At 50.0% G+C, this 24646-nt stretch overlaps 2 protein-coding genes across 49 annotated transcripts in view; one reads left to right on the forward strand and one right to left on the reverse strand.

The window, feature by feature from the left end:
* Nucleotides 1–15321, forward strand: part of MLH1 (mutL homolog 1) — a 43619-nt gene extending 28298 nt beyond the window's left edge. For 3 of the 7 annotated variants that reach the window (XM_002716167.5, XM_070072959.1, XM_070072960.1), the window contains 6 exons: nucleotides 7027–7135; nucleotides 8988–9051; nucleotides 12587–12751; nucleotides 13582–13674; nucleotides 13868–13981; nucleotides 14990–15321. In XM_002716167.5, coding sequence (XP_002716213.1) covers nucleotides 7027–7135; nucleotides 8988–9051; nucleotides 12587–12751; nucleotides 13582–13674; nucleotides 13868–13981; nucleotides 14990–15157 — 713 coding nt within the window. In that variant the 3' untranslated portion in view covers nucleotides 15158–15321. Of the gene's footprint in view, nucleotides 1–6934; nucleotides 7136–8987; nucleotides 9052–12586; nucleotides 12752–13581; nucleotides 13675–13867; nucleotides 13982–14989 lie in introns of all 7 variants that reach the window. The other 4 variants (XM_051858955.2, XM_051858956.2, XR_011388277.1 and 1 more) reach the window with 3 other exon arrangements.
* Nucleotides 15322–21560: 6239 nt separating this feature from the next.
* Nucleotides 21561–24646, reverse strand: part of LRRFIP2 (LRR binding FLII interacting protein 2) — a 137958-nt gene continuing 134872 nt past the window's right edge. For 35 of the 42 annotated variants that reach the window (XM_070072992.1, XM_070072984.1, XM_070072981.1 and 32 more), the window contains 3 exons: nucleotides 23870–23949; nucleotides 23087–23191; nucleotides 21561–22712 (listed from right to left, as the gene is read on the reverse strand). In XM_070072992.1, the coding sequence (XP_069929093.1) occupies nucleotides 22602–22712; nucleotides 23087–23191; nucleotides 23870–23949 (296 nt within the window). In that variant the 3' untranslated portion in view covers nucleotides 21561–22601. The remainder of the gene's footprint in view (nucleotides 22713–23086; nucleotides 23192–23869; nucleotides 23950–24646) is intronic. The other 7 variants (XM_070072998.1, XM_070072996.1, XM_070072994.1 and 4 more) reach the window with 2 other exon arrangements.

Genomic DNA, 24646 nt, shown 5'->3' on the forward strand with positions numbered 1-24646 from the left:
TTGGCCGCACTTGCATGTTTGTTTATTTCATCCATGTGTTGTCTATGCAGGGATAAGGGTTTTGTTTTTTTTTTTGTTTTTTTTTTTTTGTTTTAAGATTTATTTGAAAGAGTTACAGGGAGAGACAGAAAGATCTTCCATCTGCTGGTTCACTCCCCAAATGGCCGCAATGGCCAGGGCTGGCCCAGGCCAAAGCCAGGAGCCAGGAGTTATTTCTGGATCTGCCACGTGAGTAGCAGGGGCCCAAGCACTTGGACCATCTTCTGCTGCTTTTCCCAGGCCATTAGCAGGGAGCTGGATCAGAAGTGGAGCAGCCGGGACTCAAACTGGCACCCATGTGGGATGCCAGTGTCACAGATGGAGGCTTTACCTGCCAGCCGCGGGGAGCATGTCTTGAGCTCACTGCCTCAGCCTGGGTGCCTGGCCTGAGAACTTAGTAGCTATTTGCTGAAGAAGCAAGGGATTGAGAGGTGAAGCCATGGCATGGGTGTTGTAGCAGGGTTGCAGCTGAACACCAGTCAGACTACTCTCTTGAGCCTGCTGGACTTCCCTTCCCTGGTAGATGCGCTTTCAGTGACTGTATGAGATGAATTTCGGAAGGCCCAGGGTTCAGATAAGCTTTCTGTGGAATTAGCCTTATCTCAGGGGTTACCCATTGCTAGTCCTGTAGTTTAATCTAATCAGCAGGAGTGAGGAATGCGATAAGCTAAAATATTTGCTGTCATTTCAATGGGAAAATATACTTAACTTTTTTAAAAAAAAAGATTTATTTATTTACTTGAAAGGCAGAGTTACGGGGGTTGGGTGGGGGGCGGGAAGAGATTTTCTATCCTCTGGTTCACTCACAAAATGGCCACAACAGCTGGAGCTGAAACGATTCGAAGCCAGGAGCCAGGAGCTTCTTCTGTGAGTCTCTCAAGTGGGTGCAGGGGTCCAAGGACTTGGGCCATCCTCCGCTGCTTTGCCGGGCTGATGTAAGGAGCTGGATCGGAGCAGCCGTGACTCAAAACCATATGGCACCATAGGCAGTGGCTTTACCCACTATACCACAGCACCAGCTCCACTTAACATTTTTGTCTCCAGAAATCTACAGCTTGTATTTTCTTGGTGTTTGGTGAATATCTTGGGTCTAAGTATGCATACTGTACATGGTGATGGTTCCTCTTGGTCCATGATCAGGTCAGCAGACTTCACCCAAGACCTGTGTACAAATGCACTGTGCCAAGCCCAGAGGCAGAAGTCAAAGTAAGCAAGCCATGACCCTCCCTTAAGGGATACCATGGTGTTGTGGGCAGCGTTTGGTTAACAGTGGGCTGCAGTGCTAGGTAGAAGGAAGGACATGGAGAGCGTCCAGCAGGGCGCTTGGAGGCTTGTAGCCTGCCCGTGGGCATCAGGAACTAGAGGCCTGGCTGCCCTTCCAGTTGGGCTTTGCTTGCTCCTTCAGGACAGCGTGCTGAGACCCAGGGCCTTGGTCATGAACTCAGATGTGTGGTTTGGCTCTGAAGCACACAAGGATTTGGCTCACTTGGCTGCTCACAGAACGGTAGGTAAATACCTACACACGTCTGGTGCCCTGCGGGCGTTTCGGGGAGGAGTGCAGTGCAGGTCCTTTGAGTTGCGCTGAGAGGCCGTGAAGAGGCTCAGAGAAGAAACGCCCTGGGCTCCGTGAGTGGCAGCCGCCTCCCTGCCCGCCCTGCTGGGCAGAGCTGCAGTGCAGTCGCCTGGCTGCGTCTGAGCAGTCCACAAGCACTCCCGTGTAAAACCCTGTGACCTTGTTCTAATGGTCCCGCTGCTTTCTCTTCCCTCCAGTGCCTCATTATTCAAGGTTATTTGATGTTCCCCAGCTTTTAAAATAATCATTTTTCGCCTACACAGAACATCCTATGGAGACATTGAGTTCCCAGTGAGAACAAAGGGGACCCCACTTCTACCAATGCAGAAGTGCTTCCCTTCTGTGGGGGTGGTGGTGGTGTCTCAGAACTTCCGTAACGAAAGAGAACTCCCTTGTGCTGCCCAAACGTAAAAAAAAAGCCTTACTAAAGACATGACGTACAGGCTTCTTGCTGTGCCCGGACCCACAGCCCTGCTTTCACCTTCTTGCCCCTTGTAAAACACATACGTGTGCATGTGTGAAGTACAGGCACATGTGTACCAGGCCTCCAAAACAGTCATGGAAACGCGTATCAAAAAACTGCATGAATTTTAAAATTTGCACTAGAATAACTTACCTTTTAATTTCATTTTCCCATGGATTGTTTTTTCAAGTATTTATTTATTTGAGAGGCAGAGATAACAGAGAGATTTTCCATCTGCTGGTTTACTCCCCAAATGGCCGCAACGGCCGCAAGCTGGCCTAGAGCTGATCGGTCAATCTGAAGCCAGGAGCCAGGAGCTTCTTCTGGGTCTCCCATGTGGGTGCAGGTGCCCAAACACTTGGACCATCTTCTACTGCTTTCCCAGGCCATGAGCAGGGAGCTGGATTGGAAGTGGGGCAGCCAGGACTGAAACCAGAGGCACCCATGTGGGATGCCGGTATTTAACCTACTGTGCCACAACATTGGCCTCTCTGGATTTTTTGAAGTACCAACATGCAAAAGTATATCCACACATGCTGAAACATCCACAGATGTCCAGAACATGTATGTGGCATCTACAGGAGAAGCCAGGGAATGCCCGTGGGGCCTGTGCCTGCTAACAACAGGGCGTTCCCCTCACCTTCTGCTGTGGGGCAGCTGGAAAGTACGCTCTCTGGAGAGAAGTGTACCCCCCACGGTTCAGGCCACCCTTTCCCACGACCAGAGGGGCACTGGGAGTGGTGTTGGGGTGGAGCTTAATTCAGTATTCAAGGAGGCAGGGCATGAGTGCTGCCTGTCCCTTGCCCTTTTTGGAAATCTCAGAAGTGTCATGGCTTCAGGTGCATGATGGGAATAGTGGTGTAGGCCATGGTCCTTTTATTATAATGACCTTAGAATGAGCTAAAGGTTATTGACACAGCTGGCAGCCACATTGGTTATGCTGAGCCAGTGCCGGTTCTAAGGAACAAAACTGGAGAAGCTGTGTTTTCCTGTGCACATCGTGGGGGGGGGGGGGGGGCCTCCGGGCCGTGCAGGAGAGGCTGCAGCCCAGGCGAGGCTCCAGGGAAGGGCTGGCAACCTCAGTTCCACCTCGCTCCTCTATGCTTCTTCCCTGTCCTGTTTCCATCCCCCAGAGGTAACTGCTAGCCTACATTTTGTCATTATTCTGCCTCTCCTTTTTGTTATAGTTTTACCACCTATGTTTGTATTACTGCTTTTTTTTTAGTTACAAATGGAATTATATAGTGTTTTCTGTATTTTACATATGAGGGTACTTGAAAGTCTGTGGAAAATGGAATTAAAAGTTTATTTTGGTGCAAAAATTCCTTTGAAATCCGTGTTTAGTTTCTTGATAGGTATTTTTCATGAATTTTTGAAAATCCCTCATGTGCATGGATTTTAAAATTTTATTATACCAAAGGAAACTTGTAATTTTCTTTAACTTCTGGAAGATCCCTCGTATAGACACACACAACTTGTGATCCGAGTGCTAGCCATCTTGTTACCTGTAGCTGTGATTACATTGGGTCCTAGATTCCACCTCCTGAGCGCCTGGTTCTGTGGAGACATTCAGAGAACTCAGGTGGCTTCAGTCCCTCTTCTTGGCCATGAGCTGATAAGTGGGTTGGCTCCGGGTTTGTATTTAAGAGAATTTTAAATGACAGACTGTGTTTATTACACTCCCACCAGCAATGTAGAGAAGTTGCGTTTCCTCTGTGAAACAATATCTGATGGTGGAGTTTTTTTGTTTTCTATTTCCTTGGTTATTGATAAAGTTGAGTATATAACCCCTTCTATTAAGTGTCTATTCCAGACTTCTGTCCATTTTCCTGTTGAGTTTCTTATATTTCTGAGTGATGTTAGGAGTTCTTTATATATTTTAGGTAGTTGCCAGTTACATGAAAATATCTTTTTTTTTTTTTTTTTTTGACAGGCAGAGTGGACAGTGAGAGAGAGAGAAAGGTCTTCCTTTGCCATTGGTTCACCCTCCAATGGCCAACGCGCTGCGCTGATCTGAAGCCAGGAGCTAGGTGCTTCTCCTGGTGTCCCATGGGGTGCAGGGCCCAAACACTTGGGCCATCCTCCACTGCACTCCTGGGCCATAGCAGAGAGCTGGCCTAGAAGAGGGGCAACCAGGACAGAATCTGGTGCCCCGACCGGGACTAGAACCCGGTGTGCTGGCGCCGCAAGGCGGAGGATTAGCCTATTGAGCCACGGCGCCGGCACATGAAAATATCTTCCTCCAGTTTTGTGCTCATCTGGTAGCTTTCTCTTAGAAACACTTGTTTTACGAATAAGAAATTACTTGGTATAATATAAGCAGATTTTTATCAATTGTTCTTTACAGTTTCCTTTTTATCTTAAGAAATTCTTCCTGATTCTTGGATAATTTTAGATATGCTCATAATGTTTCTTAAAAGGCTTGTATGGAAGTCACTAGGCCACCTGGAATTGATTTTGTATGTGTGTGTGTGGGGGGGGGGGGGTGTTAGATTCACAGTTGCCATGTAACTATCTAATTGTTCCATAATATGTTGGTATTGTCATATTTTTGGTCTTAATTCCTTCCTTTAGACCTTTCTTGGGGCCTTTGATGGCTCTCTTCACCTTTGGTCCTGCTGTAACAAAGCACCATAGACTGAGTGGCTTACAAACAATCAAAACTCATCTCTCAGGGCAACTCTGGCATAGTAGGCTAAGCCCCCACCTAGGGCCCTGGCATCTCTGGCACTGTTTCATGTCCCAGCTGCTCCTCTTCTGATCCAGCTCTCTGATATGGCCTGGGAAAGCAGTGGAAGATGGCTCAAATGCTTAATTTTTTTAAAAAAAAATTCATCTCTCACAGTTCTAGTAGCAACAGTCAAGGTGCTGACAGATTCTGTGTCTGGTGAAGGCACGATTCCTCATGGGTGGCACCTGTTAGCAGCATCCTTACATAGTAGACGGAGCTAGCCAGCTCTCTGAGGTCTCTCATATGGGCTCTGATCCCAGTCATGAGGGAAAGCTAACCACCTCCTCAAGGCCCACTTCCTAATACTATCACATTGAGAGTTAAGATTTCAACATATGAAATTTGGGAGGACCAAAACATTCAGATAATAACAGTGGCAAACTGAATTTTGCTTTGTCTAATTCACTCTTTTTTTAAGATAGATTGATTGATTTGAAAGTCAGTTAGAGAGAAGTAGAGACACACAAGAGAGAGGGAAATATCCTGTAGCCACTGGTTCCCTCCACAGATGGCTACAACGGCCAGGGCCGACCCACACCACAGCCAGGAGCTTCATCCAGGGTTCCCACATGGGTGGCAGTGGCCCAAACAATTGGGCCATCTTCTGCTGCTTTCCCGGACACAGTAACAGGGAGCTGGATCAGAAGCAGAACATTTGGGACACAGACGTATTCATATGGGATGCTGGTGTCACAGGTGGCGGCTCTACCCGCTGCACTACAGTGCTGGCCCTCTAATTCACTCTTACTTTAAAAAATATTTTGGTTGAGTTTTAAATTTGACAGTTATTTTTTCCTAGTGCATTAAGAGTATTTTCCTATCATTTTCTGATTTCTGCTATTGCTGTGGAAAATCCAGCCTTCAGTCTTTTATTTTATGACCCAGTGGATGACCTGTCTTTTCTTCTGGGTGCTTTTGAGATCTTTTTTGAAATACCCTGCAGTGACGAGCAGATGTGGGTCCTGTGGGTTTCCTGGAGCTGAGACGCGACATCCTCCATCGCTCAGGAGTGTTCTCAGGTGTTTGGTCTGCGGACACATCAAACACCAGAGCTCCTGCCTTTTCTGGAACAAATAGGAGGGGTCTTCAAAAAGTTCATGGAAAGCGCATTATGAATAAAGTATGCATGGATTTCAAAATTTTTTGCACCAAAATAAACTCATCTTTTAATTCTGTCTCCGTGAACTTTTAGAACTGCCCTCGTTATTATCGCTCAGGTCATGTAAGCTGTCTTCATAGTTTCCATCTCTTTGCCTCTCTGCTGCATGGTGCCAGCTTTGTCTGGTATGTTCAGTCTGGTTCAAGTCTTGGTTATTAGCTTCTTCATTTTCAGAAGGTCTGTTTGCCTTTTTGGGAATCTTGGGCCCTGCTGCTTGCGCTCAGGGTCACTGCCTGTCGCGCACACTGTGCAGGCTTCTCTTGTGTCCTGGTCTGACGCTTATCTCTAGAACCTTTGCAGCTCTCACTCTGAGGTTTCTTCTGTATTCTAGTTCTTGATGCTTTGTTTCTTTGTCACTTTTTGATTGCTAGGTAGGGGTACTTCATCTATGGAGGGTTATTTAAGCCTGGATCGAAGATGAACTTCTCTAGAGAGAATTGCATTTGATTCTACCCAGGGCCCTGCGGGAACAGTCAGGCCTAGTATCTATCTCAGCTCGGCATCCACTTCCGGCTTTCAGGCACCTGGCTCCCACAGACCAGCTGCAGAACCGTGTGAGGACCAGACTGTGGTTACACACTCTCAGGGGTGCCTCAGGGTGGCCATCTGGCCTGCTGCCCTTTAAGAGGGGGTAGGCTGAGCACTGGGCACAGTAGTCTCCTGTCTTTCTGTCTCTCTTTCTCTCTTTATCTCCTCCTGTATTTATATGTGTAATTCTGACTTTCAAATAAATTAATTTTTTTAAAAAAATTTATTTGAGAGGCAGAGCCACAAAGAGGCAGAGGCAAAGACAGAGAGAAGTCTTCCATCTGCTGGTTCACTCCCCAGATGACTCTCTCTCTCCCTCCCTCCCTCCCTCCCTCCCTCCCTCCCTCCCTCCCTCCCTCCCTCCCTAACTCTGACTTCCAAATAATCTTTAACAAAAGAAAGTATTGTGCCATCAAGAAGATATTTGTCTGTCTTCTGCAGGCACCTTGCGTGCTTGGCGGCTCCTGCGTGGCGTGTGGGACGGTGGAGCGGTGCTGCTAGGACGGCGTCTTACCAGGGTGTGTGTTTTCCAGCTCTCCGGGAGATGCTGCGTGACTCCTCCTTCGTGGGCTGTGTGAATCCTCAGTGGGCCCTGGCGCAGCATCAGACCAAGCTGTACCTTCTCAACACCACCAAACTGAGGTGAGTGAGTGAGAGTGTGAAGAAAGCCAAGCCGTGAGAAGACTGTGTCAAGGACACGAGCATGCAGAGCTGGAGGGAACATGATGTGAGTTACAAAGGACATAGGCTTCGCAGTCAGACAGGCGTGGCTTCAGACCTAGGTTCAGCTGTATCCCGTGTGCCTGACCGTGGACGAGTTACTGTCCTAAGCAGGTCTCAGGTTTCGCATGTGTCAGTTGGGGTAGCACTGCTTGGCCTGCAGGACTCTGAGTGTGTAAGAAATAACAATCTGGGGTGAGGGGGTAAGGAAAAAGAATGAAAAGAAGAAATACCCTGAGAAGCCTCTCCTTGGTAGGTGCTTGGTGTTCACAGGTATTGAGGGCTTCGAGGTGCTGGAGAATTCTAGAATCTGCTGAGTGCACCAAGTACTGTGGGAGACACAAGAGAAGGGACTTGATGCTTTGTTTCCTCTCCCAGTGTTGAGAATATGGCACAGGCTTCCTCCAGCCACCAGAGCCATGGGGGTTGATTAGCCCAGGCAGGGGAGACCCCAGCAGTGCCATCTGCACAGTGCATAGGTGGTGACTTTCCTGCCGACTGTTTGCAGGGACCTGGGTGGTAAGCTCCTCTTGGGTCTCCAACCCCTGGTAATGTGTCCTTGAAACAGTAGCGCATCTGGGAGGAAGCTGAAACACGCTTCCTTCTCTGCGGACTCCTGCCCTGCCGGCTGGCTGTGGCCTTAGAGTGCTGCCTGGCCCTTTGAGCGGGGCAGCCACTGTGTGGATTCATGGGAGCATCCCTGAACGTGGAAGCTGCCCCTTCCTGACACACATCCCTCCTCGGATATTCAGAACTCATTCTCCTAGGCTTGGAAACCCAGTTGTGCTTCTGTGTTCAAGCTCCGCTTTGTGTGTTTAGGATCCTTAGGCTTGGATAGTGAGCTGTCGCTCATCTGTTGGGAATTCTACTCCGTTGCTCTTCTAAATGTGTGGCTTCCAAGGCTCCAGATGACACTTGCATTCAGATTCTTTCATATCCCAAATAGAAATCCAGGCCAGTCCCAGGGTTACAGCTGTTAGTAAATGTGAGTGATTTCCCGGTAAGACAGTGAAAATCCTAGGGAGAGAACCAGGGTCAGAGTCCAGTCTACGTTCAGCTCCTTCCTCTGCCACTTTGCTCACTGACATGCAGCCAGGCCATAACTGGGGGCCTGTTTTCCCACCGTAATGCAGGCTTTGATGAATGGAAAGTTGTGAAGCCACAACTATAAGATTCAGATTGTTTGAAGAACTATAAAGTACCGTATAAATGGGGCATACTCCAATTCTGTGGTTTTGTAAGTAGTTCAACACATTGTGTACTCCACAGCTGCCAGCCAGTGCGTCATCCTACACCCACGTGTCCGTGTAGGATAATTTGGCCTTATGTCCACTTGTGATTATTTAGGACAATTCCTGCTCTCATTGTACTGTTCCATGTAATTTTTAATGGTGAGTTATAAAAAAGTTGAGCTATAGGATTCTTTGTAAATAGGGAAGGGGAGGGGTGAATCAAATAACTTCTCAAAATTTCACTCCAGGGTGTCAGAAACCACTGAGATCAGTCCCAGAGAGGCAGGACCAGGGCATGGGTTATAGCAGGCCAGACCTGGTCCTAGGACGGCTCACCCAAAGCCCTGGCTGGAGCTGACATTGGACTCCTAGCTCTTGGAGGAGTAAGACTTCTTGTTCCACTGTTGACCGGTTCCCACAGGCAGGCAGAAGCACGTGTGTCCCACCCGTGTTTCGGGGGTCTTCTCTCTTTCTGTGTCCCTGTTGCTTGGCTCCCAAGCCTGGTTTCAGCCTTGCCTTAGTCATTTTCTCTTTATTTTCAGTGAAGAGCTGTTCTACCAGATACTCATTTATGATTTTGCCAATTTTGGTGTTCTGAGATTATCGGTAAGTTTATCTCCTTCTAACTTCCGAAACTTCCACTACTGGGCATTTCTGAACAAAATGGCTCAACATTCATATCTTATTTGAAGAATATTGAAGGTTTCTAAATATGCTTAGAATAGTTTCGGTGTCATATGATGTCTACATGAAGGTATCTTTAATAATGTTTTATACTTTTTAGCCAGATAGTCATTTAATAGCCACCATACACAAATGACTGCCGTGGAAATTAATCCATATCCACATAAGAAAACTTGGAAAGAGATAAAAATAAACATTCCTTGAAGCTGTGGTCCAGACACAACCCCACTAACAATTTTAGCCCATTTCTTCTAAGACATTTCAATGCCTGCTTTTAATTTAGAGTAAATATCATACTGCCAATATAGTTGCATAGCTACTTTTTTCATGTGACCTAACTCTGCAAAAAAAGCCTGCTGAGATTTTGCTAGGGTTTGTGTTGAATCTGTAGGTCAACATGAAGATAAAATCCTTTTTTAGGATTATGCCTTAAGATTTCTTTTTTTTTTTTTTTTTTTTTTTTTTTGACAGGCAGAGTGGACAGTGAGAGAGAGAGACAGAGAGAAAGGTCTTCCTTTGCCGTTGGTTCACCCTCCAATGGCCGCCGCGGCCAGCGCGCTGCGGCCGGCGCACCGCGCTGATCCGATGGCAGGAGCCAGGAGCCAGGTGCTTTTCCTGGTCTCCCATGGGGTGCAGGGCCCAAGCACCTGGGCCATCCTCCACTGCACTCCCTGGCCACAGCAGAGGGCTGGCCTGGAAGAGGGGCAACCGGGACAGAATCTGGTGCCCCGACCGGGACTAGAACCCGGTGTGCCGGCGCCGCTAGGCAGAGGATTAGCCTAGTGAGCCGCAGCGCCGGCCAAGATTTCATATTTTTTATGCTGTTGTAAATGGCATTGTTTTAATTTCAATTTTCAGTTGTTTATTGCTAGTATGTAGAAATACACATTTTCGGGGCTGGCATTATGGCATAGTGGGTTAAGCCACCGCCTGCAATACCACCATTCCATATGGGCACCAGTTTGAGTCCCGGCTGCTCTACTCCCGATCCAGCTCCCTGGTGACGCTCCTGAGAAAGCACTGGAGGATGGCCCAAGTCCTTGCCATCCACCTGTGGGACCCACATGGAGCGCCAGGCTCCTGACTTCAGCCTGCCAGGACCTGGCTGTTGCAGCCATGTGGGGAGTGCATCAGTCTCTCCCTCTCTCTCTAACTCTGCCTTTGTGTTTTTTTAAAAGAAGTACATGTATCTTGCAATCTTGCTGCACTCATTAACTCGAGCAGTTTTTTGTAGATTCTGTTAGATTTTTCTGCACAGATGATCATGTCTTCTGAGACTAAGGTAGCTTTACTTCCCCTTTACTTTCCATACAATCCTGGATGAGTTTTGATTTTGTTTTCTTGGTTGATTGCACTACCTACACCCTCCAGTACAATGTTGAACAGAGTGATAAGGATGGAAATTCTTCCCTTTTTCCTGATCTTAAGGGAAAGTGTGAAGACTTTCACCATTAGATATGCAAAGACAGAGTCATGTAGATGCTGAGGGAGCCCCTTCTGTTGTGTGCTTGGGGTGTTTGTTTAGGAATGGATGCTGGTTTTTTTTCAAATGCTTTTTTTCCATCTATTGAGATCATACAATTTTTGTTTTTATTTGTTAATATAGTGAATTATTCTGATTTTCATGTTAAACCAATTTACATCCTAAGATGAAACCATGCATGGTCATGATGTGCATTATCTTTTTAATGTGTTATGGATTTAGTTTGCTCAAATTTTGCTTATAGTGTTTATGTTTTAATAAGCATCATGTTCATAAACATGTTTCCTTACATTTGTGTGGCCTTAGTATCAAGGCAGTACTGGCCTCACACAGTGGGCTGGGGAGCGTCCCCTGCTTTTCCGTTTTATGAGAGAGTTGGCATAGAATTGGTGTTCTTTATTCCTTGTTGCTGGATAGACTTCACCAGCAAAGCCATCTGGGCTTAGGGATGACTCATGGGGAGATTTTAACAGCAAACTCAGCTTCTTTAATGGGTATAGGACTATTCAAGTTCTGTTTCTTCTTGCACAAGGTTTTTGTTTTGTTTTTGTTTTTGGCTTTTTTTTTCTAAGTTTTTGGACTTATTGCCTTAAGTTGTTCATAGTAGTTCTGGTTCTTTTAATATTCATAGATCTGTTGGGTGGAGCCGAAACTCGAACCCAGGCACTCTGATACTGTACACCTCATGGGCTGTGTGCATCCCACTGTGCCAGATACCCCATTCATTAATTTCTCTTTTGATTTCTTCTTAAAAGTATGCAGAAAAAATAAATCAGGATTTTTAAAATGGATTTTTTTAACTGTAATACTTAGTTTCCTATCTCTTGGGGATTTTCCAGCTATCTGTTACTGATTTCTAATTTATTTTGGTCAGAGAACCAAAATACTTGAATCCTTTTACACCTGAGACTTGTTTCCTGGCCCAGAGTGTATCCTTGTGAGTAACGTTCCTGGAGTACCTGAAATGAATTTGTATTCTGATCTTGACTAGAAGGCTCTATAAATGTCAGGTGTATCAAGTTGATAGTGATGCCCAAATCTCTCTCTACTCATTTTCTTCTTGTTTTATCAATTACTGAGAAAAGGTATATTGAAATCGTTAGCTGTTAATTGTGAATTTGCCTATTTCTCTTTAAAATTCTTTACTTCATTTTTTTTTTTTAGATTTATTTATTTATTTGAAAGAGTTACACAGAGAGAGAAGGAGAGGCAGAGAGAGAGAGAGAGAAAGTCTTCATCCTCTGGTTCACTCCCCAATTGGCTGCAACAGCTGGAGCTGTGCCGATCTGCAGCCAGGAGCCAGGAGCTTCTTCCAGGTCTCCCATGCGGGTGCAGGGGCCCAAGGACTTGGGCCATCTTCCACTGCTCTCCCAGGCCACAGCAGAGAGCTAGATCAGAAGTGGGGCCATCCATATAGGATGCCAGCACTGCAGGCAGCCCCACTTTCTGTATTTTAAAGCTGTTACTGGATGCATAAGCCTTGGGTTTCTCATGACCCTTTGACTCCTACTGTGAAAATGTTAACAATGTGCTGTGTGGGTCTGTGGCGTGATACAGCATGACCGTAGTAACAGCGTGAGAAGAGGAGCCCGGGCGTGTTGTTCTTCACTGTAGATTCCAGTCTTTCCTCACCAGAATTTCTTGAAATGTTACTCAATTTAACTTCTTAGTCTCCCTCCCCTACGAGTGAGGCAAAGGGCAAAAATGATCTGTTCTAGATATGTGAAACGGAGTCCTGGAAGAGACGCAGAGTACCTTCCACGACCTCAGCCTTCCCACCGGATGAGCAAGCTTTCAGTCCCCCTGGCCCCTGCAGCGGCCACTGGGAGGAGAAGTGGGCTTGGCATGCACCGTTCAGCCTGCCTTCGCGGGCGTGGGGAGCGAGTGTCGTCCGCGGCCGCCGCCTCTCTTCTCAAAACGGCGTCATTGCACATTCTAGCGAAGGCTCACTGCCCACCGTCCTTGCTCCCCCAGGAGCCGGCTCCGCTCTTTGACCTCGCCATGCTGGCCTTGGACAGTCCTGAGAGTGGCTGGACGGAGGAGGATGGCCCCAAGGAGGGGCTCGCCGAGTACATCGTGGAGTTCCTCAAGAAGAAGGCCGAGATGCTTGCAGACTACTTTTCCCTGGAAATTGACGAGGTGGGAAAGCCAGTGCTTTTAAGATTTATTTATGTATTTATGTGGAATTTAGAGTTGGAGAGAGAGAGAGGTCTTCCGTCCACTGGTTCACTCCCCAGATGGCTGTAATGGCCAGGACCGGGTCAGGCCAAAGCTAGGCGCCAGTGGCTGCAGCTGTCTCCCACGTGGGTATCCGGCCCAAACACTGGGGCCATCTCCCACTGCCTTTCCTGGGCCGTAGCAGGGAGCTGGGTCAGAGGTGGAACAGCTGGGACTCACGCCAGTGCCCGTGTGGAATGCTGGCATTGCGTCCAGTGGCTTTGCCCAGCATGTCAAAATGCCGGCCCCAACAGCCATTCCTATACCTCTGTTGTGTCCTTCAAATATGAGTCCACGTCAGGATCAGGGCCAGGAGGCCTGGCCTCCCTTCAGAAGCTCTGCTGACATGGGCGACATCCTTGTATACCCCCCTTGGATCTAGACTACACAGTGTACTGTCGTCCATTCGTGTCCACTGCTTTTCCCAAGCTGAGAGCCCTGGACACCAGGGAGCCCCGGGCCCACAGTCCCTGCAGGCTGCAGGAAGTACACTGTGCCACTTGCTTTCTCTTCCTCCTCTCCCCCTGACCTCTGGGGCTTTTCTGTCTTGGGTTTCGTGGTCGAAAGGAAAGGCTATGTTGCAACACACTAGGCTGAGCATTCCTTTGAAGTACTTGGTCCTTCCGCCCTCCGTGCCCAGCACGCGCTTTGTCACCCAGAGTGCCAGCTCTGAGCACAGGCCTGACGCGGCATTGGACAAGTGCCATTTGTTTGAATTGGTTTCACAGCGTTGTTTCTTGTCTCCTTGTCAGGAAGGGAACCTCACTGGATTACCCCTGCTGATCGACAACTATGTGCCCCCTCTGGAGGGCCTGCCCCTCTTCATCCTTCGACTGGCCACTGAGGTGAGCAAGCGGGCATGGGCAGGGCGCAGGGCAGAGGGCACGGGATCACACCTGCCGCTGCAGTCCTGCCGGGTCACTGCCAGCACAGCCTGAAGGCTTCAAAAGTCAGAGTTAGGTTTCTGGCTTTAAGTAGTCTGACTGCTATTCAGAAATGAAAATGGACCCATCCTGAGGTATTGATTCTTTGGACCAGGTGAACTGGGATGAAGAAAAGGAATGCTTTGAGAGCCTCAGTAAAGAATGTGCTATGTTCTACTCGGTCCGCAAGCAGTACATATCTGAGGAGTCGACCCTGTCAGGCCAGCAGGTACCGTGGGATGTTCCCTGCACCCCAGGACTGGGAGGGCCCCATGCAACCCGGAGGTTGACCTCCAGATGCCGGGTTCACTGTCTGTATGGTACCAGGTTCAAAGACAGGGGCCAGCTTCTATTCATGAGTTCTACTCCCTTCTGTTCACGAACGTACCTCCGCAGCGCAATCAGAAATGGTCGATGCCTCCCCAGGGAGAACGAGAGGGAGCCGGGTCGTCCAGGCCGATGGGTCCCTCCTCCCCCTGCGGCCCGTCTTCGGGTCTTCAGATTCTGTCCTCCGTCTGCTTAGCTGTCCTCACTCTGTGCCCACCCACTTGTGGAAACAAGGCTGTGTCACTCAGCCTCGCAGGCAGCTTGACAGAGCCAGGGCTCTTAGGCGACGGTGCTCCTCAGGGGTGAAGGGGGTTGGAGTGCCTCAGAGTCGACACGGAGCCACCTGTCTCCCCACCTCAGCCGCTGCTGCAGCCGCGCTCTGCGGCGAGGTGGGACGCTGCACTCACCGGTGGGGGCTCGGGCTGCTGGCCCACAGCGGCGAGCGGGGATTCCAGGCTCGAGCTCCGAGGGCCGAAGTCCTTTTAGGAAGCTCCCCGTGGCCGCGGAGCAGCAGGGCAGCGCACCCTCACCCCGCCCCCTGCTGTCTCGCTGGACTGGAGAAATGGACCTCGAGCAAAGCAGGGAGATGAGAAAACGTTTTCTCGTATGTGACACCACTGAGGCTGGACGTGGGGATGATGACCCAGTAATCCTCGTGTTTATTTTCCTCTCTCACCTGTGTGGAGCCTTGTGGGAAACACCCCGGTTGAGAGATGAGATGAGGCACTGCCTACCGTTGCGATCAGACATGAGTGAGGATCCAAGATCAGGTCAGATCTTGTCACACTGGAGCAGTGGCTTCTTCAGAACCTGTGCATCCCCGAGAGGCGGGCCCACGAGGCGCCTTGCCCGTTGGCCAGTGTGTGCTGGTGCCGTGCAGAGACTCATGAGGCCCGGTGCTGTTTTCCAGAGCAAAGCCGCTGGCTCCAGCGTGAACTCCTGGAAGTGGACCGTGGAACACGTCGTGTACAAGGCCTTCCGCTCCCACCTGCTGCCCCCGAAACACTTCACGGAGGACGGAAACATCCTGCAGCTCGCTAACCTGCCCGACCTATACAGAGTCTTTGAGAGGTGCTGAGTTGGCGCATGGTGACCTCTGGGCTGGGTTCTCTCTGTCCTCGTGCTGCATTGGGACAGAAGGCTGAAGACGGGCAGTGCTCCTTCACGCTTGGTGATCCACTATAAACAAACAGTCAGGTGTGTCCTAACATGGCTTCTGATTAAAGTTCACTGCACATGCAAGTTTTCTAGAACACCTTTCTCCTAAGGCACACTTGATGGGGTTGAACTATCCCAAAAGAAATTCCAAAGCCTCCTAGGCATATGAGGTGTTTTTTTGTTTTGTTTTGTTTTGTTTTTTGTTTTGTTTTGTTTTGTTTTTAACAGGCAGAGTTAGACAGAGAGAGGGACAGAGAGAAAGGTCTTCCTTCTGTTGGTTCACCCCCAAAATGGCCACTACAGCCGGTGCACTGTGCTGATCTGAAGCCAGGAGCCAGGTGCTTCCTCCCGGTCTCCCATGCAGGTGCAGGTACCCAAGCACTTGGGCCATCCTCCACTGCCCTCCCGGGCCACAGCAGAGAGCTGGCCTGGAAGAGGGGCAACTGGGACAGAATCTGGTGCCCCAACTCAGACTAGAACCCGGGGTGCCGGCGCCGCAAGCGGAGGATTAGCCTAGTGAGCCGTGGGGCCGGCCGGCATATGAGTTTTTATACAAGTGCCGTGAAGAATTCTGAAAGGGTCTTGAAGATGTCCTAGATCATGCTGTGATCTGATTCGGTCTATATTTTGGTGAATTTCTCTCATCAGATGATATATATTGTCACTTCAAATGCTTCTTAAAAGGTCCTGAACTGGGGCCAGTGCTGTGGCAAAGATTTAAGCCTCTGCCTGTTGCACCAACATCCCATATGGGCTCTGGTTTGAGTCCTGGTTTCTCCAGCTCCCTGCTGTGGCCTGGGAAACAGTGGAAGATGGCCCAAGTCCTTGGGGCCCCTGCACCTGTCTAGGAGACCTGGAGGAAGGTCCTGGCTCCTGGCTTCAGATCGGCATAGCTCCGGCCATTCTAGCCCATTTGGGAGTGAACCAGCAGATGGAAGACCTCTCTGTCTCTGTCTCTGTAACTAACTCTGCCTTTCAAATAAAATAAATAAATCTTAAAAAAGAGTCCTGGAGAACAAGAGTTTCCGATGACATTCACTGTATTTACTGTTCAGAAAGCTTGAATTGATGCTCTGTTAGTATCTTCCATAGTGAAGATAATTTACTGTGGGAAACCCGAGGGAAGGAACAGTCTTCATGCACTCTGTAACTGGAATCATCTTTAAATTAGCCCACGCTGATAGTGGCTGAATGCCACAAGCCTCAAGAGAAACAGGTTTCCAGGGGACTTCAGAGCTGATGCAGTGGAGGTACCCAGCACTCACGGCCACCTCCACAGACAAGCCCCCGCCAGCAAACCGCTGCGTGTCGAGGTGAGCGCCCGAGGACGAGCGCCGGGGCTCAGGAGGGAGGACGAGGAAGCTGGCAGGACAGAGACTGGGGCGGCAGCAGGAGCAGAGCCGCTGGGCCCCCAGGACACGGCCCCACAGCTGGCGGCGGGCTCGTTGCAGAGGAAAGGGCAGACGGAGGAGAGCCGCACGGAGCCCACGCGCTCACTCCACTGGGCAGTCCTGGCCGCGGCACGACGCACAGGCCCAGCCCTGTATGGATCCAGCGCAAGCCCTTGTGAAAACCCCCGCAGCCTGCAGAGAGCCGGCGGTGGCGGGCACATCCTGAGGAAGCCGTCACGGCCGGCGTCTGCAAGCTCCCAGCAGATGGTGGCCTCTGCAGAACCCATCCCCAGGGCCCCGACATTCTCCCACGCCACGTGGCCTTGGACCTGGTAGAGCCACCGTGACGCCCTCGCGTGGCCGGGCTCTGCACTGCAGGGGACCGGATGAAGAACAGCAAGGGGATCCTGCCTCAGGACCAGAGTAGAAGCATCTGCCGCTCAGACCAGAGCCACCCCTCACGCCACCCCCCACTCGCTCGGCTGCCGGCCAGGTCGTTACTCTGCCTTGGAGCCCATTTGTGCACACCAGGGTTTCCTGTCAGGAGTCCCGTATCCTCAGCCGCGTCTGCCCACTGCTGCTAAGAGCTTTGTACCCTCTCAGACCAGCTCGGAGGGCATCAAGGCCGCTTCTGTAGCTTCAGGGCTTCACAGGACAGCAGCCAAGGGTCCGGGTCCTGCATCCTCATGCCCTCACAGTGACAAGGGTCTGCATGCCCTGTCCATCCCAGCACCACCTGGTCCTGCACCTTCAGGCGCTTGCATGCACAGTGGCCAGTGCTCTGTGCACTGAAGGGTCTATGAACTCCACCCATCTTGGAGCAAGTATCAGGCCCACAAACAGTGGCAGGGTGACCTGCGTGCCCCACCCATCCCAGCAGGTCCATGCATGGAAGCTGCTGGACGGCTGCACGCGAGGGACCCAGGTAACCTCACCAGGCCCCGTGAGTCCCAGACCCCCACTGCTGTTATCGGTGAGACCAAAGTGGCCTACCAAACTGAACACCAGAAAAAGGCCTTTGGGGCTGGTGCTGTGGCATATGGAGGCTTCCCTTATGGGCGCCAGTTTGAGTCCAGGCTGCTCCACTTCCCACCCAGCTCCCTGCTGATGGCCTGGGAGGGCAGTGGCAGATGGCCCAAGTGCCTGGGCCGCTGCACCCACATGAGAGACTGGGAAGAAGCTTCTAGCTTCAGATCGGCTCAGTTCCGGCCACTGTGGCCATTTGGGGAGTGAGCCAGCAAATGGAAGACCTGTCTCTCCTCTCTCAGTAAGTCTGCCTCTCAAAGAGAGAAATCTTAAAAAAGAAAACGCCTCCAATCCCTGATGGCCCCTTTCAAATGCGATAGAAACAACGGATATGCAGATGCACAAAACCAACATGGGAACACAAGAAGTATGAAGAAAACAAGGCAATACGCTCCAAAAGGAACAGAGCACTGCTTTAGTACCGGGCTACAAAGAAAGGGGGATGACAAAATGCTGGCTAAATCCAAAGGAATGATCATGAAGATACCTGGAGAGGTACCATACTGACAGAACCGAACAAATCTAGAGATGAAGAACTTAGTAAGTCAAATAGAAAATACAGCTGAAAGCCTCAACACCAGTCTAAATAAAGCAAACAAACAAGACAGGGACTCTGAAATACCCGAATCGGGAAAAAAAAATGAAGACAGCCTCTGTTATCTGTGGAATACCATTAAATACTGTCCTTTTAGTAGGGATTCTCGAGGGAGAGAAGAGTAAAGGCACAGAAAACCTCTCTATTGACATGATAGCCATTCATTCCCCAATCCGGATGGACAGATACAGACATCCAAATACAGAGGCCCACAGGACTTCACGTGGACAAGACCAGGAAAAAAAACACCACCACAACACGCTGTAGTTGAACTTCAAAAATGGTCACACTGCTGCTTGGGGTGCCTGCCTCCCATGTCCCAGTGCTGCTTTTCAACGGGGCCACCAGATGTGCCAAAATCTACAGAGGGGCACAAAAAAAACAGGAAAACAACAAGGCGATATGATGCTCCAAAGGAACACACTATTGTTAGTTTCAGGCTAACTTCTGGCAGATCCAGTTTCAGTGCCAACTACTTCACTTCCAGTCCAGCTTCCTGCCAACGTGCAGGTGGGGAGGCAGCAGGTGACGGCTCAAGTGCTTGGGCCCTGTCAGCCACATGGGAGACCCAGGTTGAGTTTTCCCAGGTTCCTGACTTCAGCTTGGCTCAGCCTTGGCTATCGTGAGCATCTAGGAGTGAACCAGCCACCAAAGACCTCTGTACCTCTAACATTCAAATAAAATGAAAATAAATAAAATGTAAGGTACGACACAGAATTCTAAATTGACAAAAGAGCCAGATCACTTCTAAGGGAATCCCCATTAGAGTAACAGCAGGTTCTTCATCAGATAGTGCAGAGGCCAGGAGGAAACGGAATGATGTATTCTGAGCGCCAAAAAGACAGACCGCCAGCCGAGAACAGTGAGCGCAGTGAAGCTAACCTCCATACCTGAAGGAGACACTCCACCAGAGCAGCTTCACCAAGACGCCTAAGGGTGACCATCCTGCAGACAGAAGCCACCATGGTGAAGACACGTGAGAGTGTAACCAGAACAAAGGACATCCGAAACAGGAGAAAGTGACAAGACGACACCATTACTATCAGGAGTAACTCTGAATAGAGATGAACTAAATTCCCCGACTGAAATCCACAGACTGGCTGAAGGGATTAAAAAAGTAAGACCCAGTAATACATTGTCTACAAGAAACTCACTTCACCAGTAAAGACACACAGACTGAAAGTGAAAGAAAGGGAAAACGTGTCCTGCACACAGACACCAAAGGTGAGGAGTGGCTCTGTGGATGTCACACAAAACAGACATTAAAACAAACTATAAAGAGAGAGACAAAGATGGTCCCCACATGAAGGGATCAGGTCAACGAGAAAACAGGATGACTGTGCAGTGTGTATGTGCCTAGTGCCAGAGCACCTGGTTTTATGGAACAGAGCAGCAGACCTACAGGGAGGGGTAAGCTGCACTATGACAACACTCCACTCTGGTCAATGAACTGATCCCTGAGAAGTCGGCAAAGATACAGCCGAGTTCAAGTGCATTGTGGGACACACAGACCTGGCAGACGTGCGCAACACTCCACCCACTGCAGAGGACAACTTCTCACAGCACAGGGAGCAGTTTCAAGAACAGAAATGTCGTGAGCCACAAAACAGGGTCCACAAATTTTCAAAAACGGTAATCATGTCTCTCCTCTGACCGTAACAGAGTAAAATTAGATATCAAAACTAGAAGTTACAAATACATGGAGACTGGACACGGTCCTGAATGAAGACTGGGAAATCTTAAAATGCCTGAAAACTAATGAGAATGAAACACACAGCATACCCAAGCTTAAGGAGCACAGCAAAAGCAGCACTGAGAGTACAGTTGATGGTAATAAACAACCACGTAGGAAGTGATACACGGGGTCGATGCTGCGGCGCAGCGGGTAAAGCCACCGTGTGCAGTTCGAGTCCCGGCTGCTCCACTTCCAATCCAACTCTCTGCTGTGGCCTGGGAAAGCAGTGGAAGATGGTCCAAGTCCTTGGGCCCTGCACCCACGTGGGAGACCTGGAAGAAGCTCCTTGCTCCTGGCTTTGGATCAGCCCAGGCTTGACCATTGCTGCCATTTGGGGAGTGAATCAGTAGATGGAAGACCTCTCTCTCTGCTTCTGCCTCTAACTCTGCCTTTCAAATAAATAAATAACTATTTTAACTGAAAGGGAGGAGACCTTTCCAACGCGTTCCCTGAGGCCAGGATTATCTTGCTCCCAAAACCAGACAAGGATACAACGGAAGAGAAAACCGAGGGATTCCAGTGCCTTGCAGTGCAGTGGGTGACGACTGCTCCCAAGGCGGTACCATGCTCTCTATAAAGAATGGCAACCGAGGAGCTGGTAAACTCTTAGCACAAGGCAAAATAAGGAGGACATGTTGGTGGTTTGGCGCATGGTCAGTTTATGCTAACATTCATGTACTGAAATGTTGCATTACACACCTGAAAATGTGCAAGTATTACATACAAACCCAAAGTTTAAAAGCTTTCAGATTCTTGTTTGAAGGATGCTGTAAAAATACAAACTTAAACTACTGACTGCCAAAATAAGCTACCTTAGATTAGCCTGGGGCTGGAGCTGTGGCTGGTGGGCTAAGCCTCCGCCTGCGTCCCATATGAGAGCTGGTTTGAGTCTCTGCTGCTCCACTTCTGATCCAGCTCCTGCTGATGGCCTGGGAAAACAGGGGAAGACGGCCCAAGTGCTTGGGCCCCTGCGCCCACGTGGGAGACCCAGCAAAAGCTCCTGTCTCCGGACTGGCCCATCGCCAGAGCTGTAGCCATTTGGGAAATGAGCCAGCAGATGGAAGACCTCTCTAATTGTGCCTCACTAATAAATAAATCTTTTTAAAAAGATTAGTCTGCATTAACAGAAACAAAGCATCCAGCACAGCAGGGGAATGGCTGTGGTTTTAAGGTAAAACTGAATTACAGGGCTCCATCAAGTTCAGTGGAAAATAACAGAATCCCTTATGAAGAAACAGCGATCTGACTTGGAAAAGACTGGCACACTGTAATGGGAGAAATGTGCGCGCTGTGCCACAGGAGCAAGACTCCTGTGTCACTCCTGTTAGAGTGACAGCAAAGGTGAGGCCCATCAGCTAGAGTGCCGGGGTAGGAGGAGCTTCCGAGGCCTCTGGGCTGGGCCGTGCCGTGTGGGCCGCGAGGGGCATGGCGGGGGAGCTGCACCCAGACCTCCTCTCGCCCACTTGCAGCCACAGAACTGTTCCTACCAGAGGCACAGGGGGCAGGGCATCATCTCAACTGGGGAACCCGGTTTCTGTATTTTGAAAACAAAGGCCAACTGATCATTCCAAAGGGAGCAGTTACTAGAGACTTTATTCACTTTTGCTAACTTGAGTATCTAGCTTCACATCTAGGTGGCCCTCATTCATTGGCTGGCTTTCCCCTAGGTAATGTCTCTGAAGACGCAGTAGTCCTTCCGTAAGGCCTCTCTGATTCTGAGAACGCCAGAGGAGCCCAGATTGCACCCTCGGTGACACACGCCTGCTGCACTGGAACCTGTGCTGATGCGCTCAGGTCTTAACAGGAGTTCTGCATTCCAGTGTTTGCCCTTGAGGGAGACAGATGGGCTACCATGATCTGTGTCGAAGGCTCCTGTAACAAAGTGAAGGTGTCAGTAGCCAGTCCTGGTGGGCAAAGTGTGTATTTAATAGACTCTTCCAGCACATTTCCCAGCTACCTGCCCTGCCCCTCCCTACCCCCGGGCTTCTCTGGGGGCTCCTTCCACAGGAAGCAGCAGATGAACGACAAGGTCTGGACCACGGCTGACGCGGGTCAGGCCTCGGCGTCTCCTGCCCCGTGCAACAGAGCAAGTGTTCTCTACACCCCCCGGGTCATTTTCTGTCATTTTCTTATATAAATTTAAATATTTTACAAAAAAGGCTTTTTCCTCCAAACATACAAATTTGAGTTAACGATTCCCCACCGTGGCCGCGTTGCTTCTCCGCAGTGGAAACGCCGACATTCAGGGCGCCGTCTCGTGAGCACGGATCGCCGTGGGCTGCTCTGGGGGGAAGGCACTTGTGTTTCCCGAGGTCTCCTGCTCCGTGCTCCAGAGCCCGTGCCGAGGCCCCGAGTGCCCACCACGAGGCAGCGGGGAAATGCTGCGGAAACGCGACTCTAGGATTATGCAAATACAAAATAAAACCGCACGGACCAGGTCCGAGTCTAAAGTCAAACTAGAAACAAAATCCAAAGTCTTCATTCATGAAGATCCAAGCCTGCTTCATTCTCATAAATTATAAAATACAAAGGTGGCTGTTTTAATGACAAAACTCAGAACAGTACTGGAAGGGGTCTGTGTCCACGTACAAAGCATCAGCCCCTCGGGGCGGCCCCCTCACTGCTGGGCCAGCAGTGCTGTCCTGTTGGCCTTCATCTTCTCCAGGCGCTTGGCCAGGTGGCTGTTGGTCATCTCCATCTCCTCGATCTTGTCCAGCGCCGTGCGCAGCTGCAGACAGAGGAGCGCGGTCACGTCACGGCCAGAAACAAGCCCCCTGCTGCCCTGCGTGCACGTGCGGTGGCCTGGTGCAGGCCCCACCAGCCTTGTGTGCTTTCTTCCCAGTCAGCTACGGGTGTGAAAACGACACAGAGGACTCTGCTCAAAGCACAGAAGTCAGAGAGACCTCATCCAGACAGAACTAAGGACTGCTTCTACCTAGAGCCCAGCTGTGCAGAGCCTGACAGCAAGTGTGTCCCCACCACCGCGTGACTCCACTGCTGCGGCCGCAGACGCCCCGGGCTGCATTTACTGTGCAGAAAGCCTTCCTTCCTGAGGACTTTCCTTCTAGGAACGCGTGCTCCAGGACGCACTAGGACAAGTACCTCTCGCTGCAGTTTCCGCTTCTCTGCTTTGAGTTCATCCTCCACTTTCTCAGCGTTCTCAGCCGCAGCTTTGTACCTCAGCACCTGGCCCTCGAGCCGGCTGACCTGCAGACAGGAGCACACGGACCGTCAGCCGTCACATTCTCGCAGCCCGAGGGAAACACGGTGTCACCCAAGTCCACATCATCTGACACAAGCCCTCACAGCCCGAGGGAAACATGGTGTCACCCAAGTCCACGTCATCTGACACAAGCCCTCACAGCCCGAGGGAAACACGGTGTCACCCAAGTCCACGTCATCTGACACAAGCCCCCCGCCGGTGAGTCTGCTATCTAAGTTAGGAAGTGTCCCCAGAGAGGAGCGCGAGTGTCCACTCTCTGTGGGCCGATTCCCCACGTTCAGTTCTAGGATGACCGCATGGTTGAAGGGACAGTAACGGTAGCAGGAAACTCACTGAAAGGAAACATTTTTAAACTGTGAAACTTAGACTAAGAAGTTCTCTCATAAACTATGAGCTTGAATCTCTTGGAAAACCTACAAAAACAATCCTAGTTAGTTTCCTATGTTCCCAGAGAAAATGGTAGGGTGCAGCGCCCTACCAGGTGCTCTGCGGGGTTTTTCTATGTTTATAATAGAGACAGAGCTTTGAGATGGCTTCTGTACGACTGCAAAGGCAGCCCACAGAAATCCAGGCACATAGAGGGTGAGCCACTTAGAAGCACGCAACAAATGCGTTTTAAAGGGAATTTAAATCACTTGGTATCACACAGAGGCAGTACTTACACTTTGCTCCAAGGTGGTTATATCCTGTTCTGCTTTTGAAAGCTTAAATTTGTATTCACTAATTTGTCTATTGGCATCTCCTAGAACAGAAAATAAAAATGAACAGTGGTCACGTCCCAGATACACCTGTGGACCGTCAGGTAGTGGTGCCCCCTGAGGCTCAGGGACGTGCACACACGACCAGGGAATACCATGCACACAGAACTCTCAGCCCTTCTGTTAGGTGCAGCCTGTGATACTGGCATCCATTGTGAGCGCTGATTCAATTCCTGGCTACTCCACTTCCAATCCAGCTCCCCTGCTAATGTGCCTGGGAAAGCAGCAGAGGTCCCTGCCACCCAGGTGGGAGACCCCCCAGAAGAAGCTCCTGGCTACTGGTTTTGGACTGGCCCAGCTCTGGCCATTAGGGGAGTGAACCAGGGGATGGAAGACCTCTAAGACAGACAGGAAGGAAGGGAGGAAAGGAAGAAGGGAGGGAGGGAAGAGAAAAGAGAAGAGAAAAGAAAAAAGAAAGAAAATTAAATTCATTCTTTACCCCAAGACGTGTAGGAGCAGAATTGGGACAGGGGCCTACCAGCCTTTTCTGCAGCCCTGTGGCCCACAGTGCCTCCAAGCCCGTGGGCCCCTGGTTCCCTGAACCCAGTCCTGTCCCTCCTGTCTCCCAGTTTTGTTTCTGCTCTCCCGTGCCTCAAGTGCCCTTCTACCTTATCTTGATTCTTAACTGATCTTCAAGGCCTTGCTCAATTTGTAGTTCCTCCATGACTCTCCTTAGTTAAC

This window comes from Oryctolagus cuniculus, chromosome 4, assembly GCF_964237555.1.
Source record: "Oryctolagus cuniculus chromosome 4, mOryCun1.1, whole genome shotgun sequence".
Classification (NCBI taxonomy): domain Eukaryota; kingdom Metazoa; phylum Chordata; class Mammalia; order Lagomorpha; family Leporidae; genus Oryctolagus; species Oryctolagus cuniculus.